This window comes from Emiliania huxleyi (assembly GCF_000372725.1).
Source record: "Emiliania huxleyi CCMP1516 unplaced genomic scaffold EMIHUscaffold_9206, whole genome shotgun sequence".
Lineage (NCBI taxonomy): Eukaryota > Haptophyta > Isochrysidales > Noelaerhabdaceae > Emiliania > Emiliania huxleyi.
In genome coordinates, this window is record NW_005195144.1 from 1 (window position 1) to 1,196 (window position 1,196).

The 1,196-nt window shown below is 66.1% G+C and overlaps 1 protein-coding gene across 1 annotated transcript; it reads left to right on the forward strand.

Moving 5' to 3' along the window:
• Nucleotides 1-65: 65 nt before the first annotated feature.
• EMIHUDRAFT_259450 (hypothetical protein) lies at nt 66-396 on the forward strand (the record flags this gene model as incomplete). The annotated part of the gene is made up of 2 exons (XM_005757175.1): nt 66-313; nt 378-396. The coding sequence occupies 2 exons, from the start codon at nt 66-68 to the stop codon at nt 394-396; spliced, it is 267 nt and encodes an 88-aa protein (XP_005757232.1).
• Between the last annotated feature and the right edge of the window lie 800 nt (nt 397-1,196).

Below are 1,196 nucleotides of genomic sequence, written 5' to 3' on the forward strand. Positions count from 1 at the left end.
GGGGCTTGCTTCCGGGCAGTGCGGGGGCGGTGCCAGCTGCCGCCGCTGGCATCGCGGGCAGCGTGATGGCGTGCGCGTTTGTGGTCACCGACCTCGGCTTAATGACGGTGCTGGGCGGCACTCTGAGCGTTGGAGGCTTCGTGGCGCTGGCGCCCGGCCTGGTGGGCTTGTGGCTCTCGCACAAGCCGGGCGTGCGCGCGGGCTTCTGCTGGCGCGTCGCCATGCACACGCTCATCTGGGGCGGCCTCGCCCTCTCGGTGGCGGGCGTGTTCCTGCGGGACAACTCGGCGGCGGAGCTCGGCACGCGCTGCTGGTGGACGGTATAGCGAGACTTGTTTGGTGACATAGTCCACAGAGGTCTCGGGTCACTGCCGCAGGTTTGTGCGAGCCGCGTAAACAGTGGCCAGGGGCGGGGCTTGCATTTTTGCCGTCGCCAGTCGCCCTATTCTTAGGAATACCTAGAGAGAGAAAATGAGCAAGAGTGCCTTGGTCCCCCGGCCCAAAAAAGATGTCGCAAACCGGAAGCTCCGACGGAGTTCCTTCTATTACGTACCCTCATGCTACGACCGCGTACGGAGCCGAGGCGGTTGGCGCCAGGCGCGTCCGTGCCCCACCCTCGACGCCCGCGCGCCCGCCCGCGCGTCCGCCTCCCTCCGGCCCCGGCCCGCCCCTCTCGCTCCTGCGGTCTCCCGCACCACACCGCCAGCGCGCAAGGATCGTCTGAGGGATGGTCCGCACCTCCCTCAAATGGCGCCTTGCCGTAACAATGGCAATATGGTGTGCGTGCGCACGACCACGGACAAGATCGTTCGTGCCCGCTCGCGCCCTGGCTGTTGAGCGACCCCGCCGCCCGAGATTTGGGCGCGAGTTTCCGGCGGATCCCCAACAATACAAAGGATCCGAATACAAAGCAGATCCCCAACATACATACATACATACCCCCACCACAGTACGTAGGAGGAGTCAGCCACACACCGACACTGAAAACAGCGCCGCCCGCTCTCAACTGGCAGAGTGGTGCGGCACCCAGCAGCAGAAGCGCTCTCTCCACGCACCACACGCATTACGCACACGCGCCTCGCTCCGCAACGCGGCACGCATCGCTCCGCAACGCGGCGCGCAAAGGCGCCGTGCACGTGCACGTACACACGTTGGTCTGTCGCCGCTGAGCAGCACCGACGGCCCGGCCACCCTGA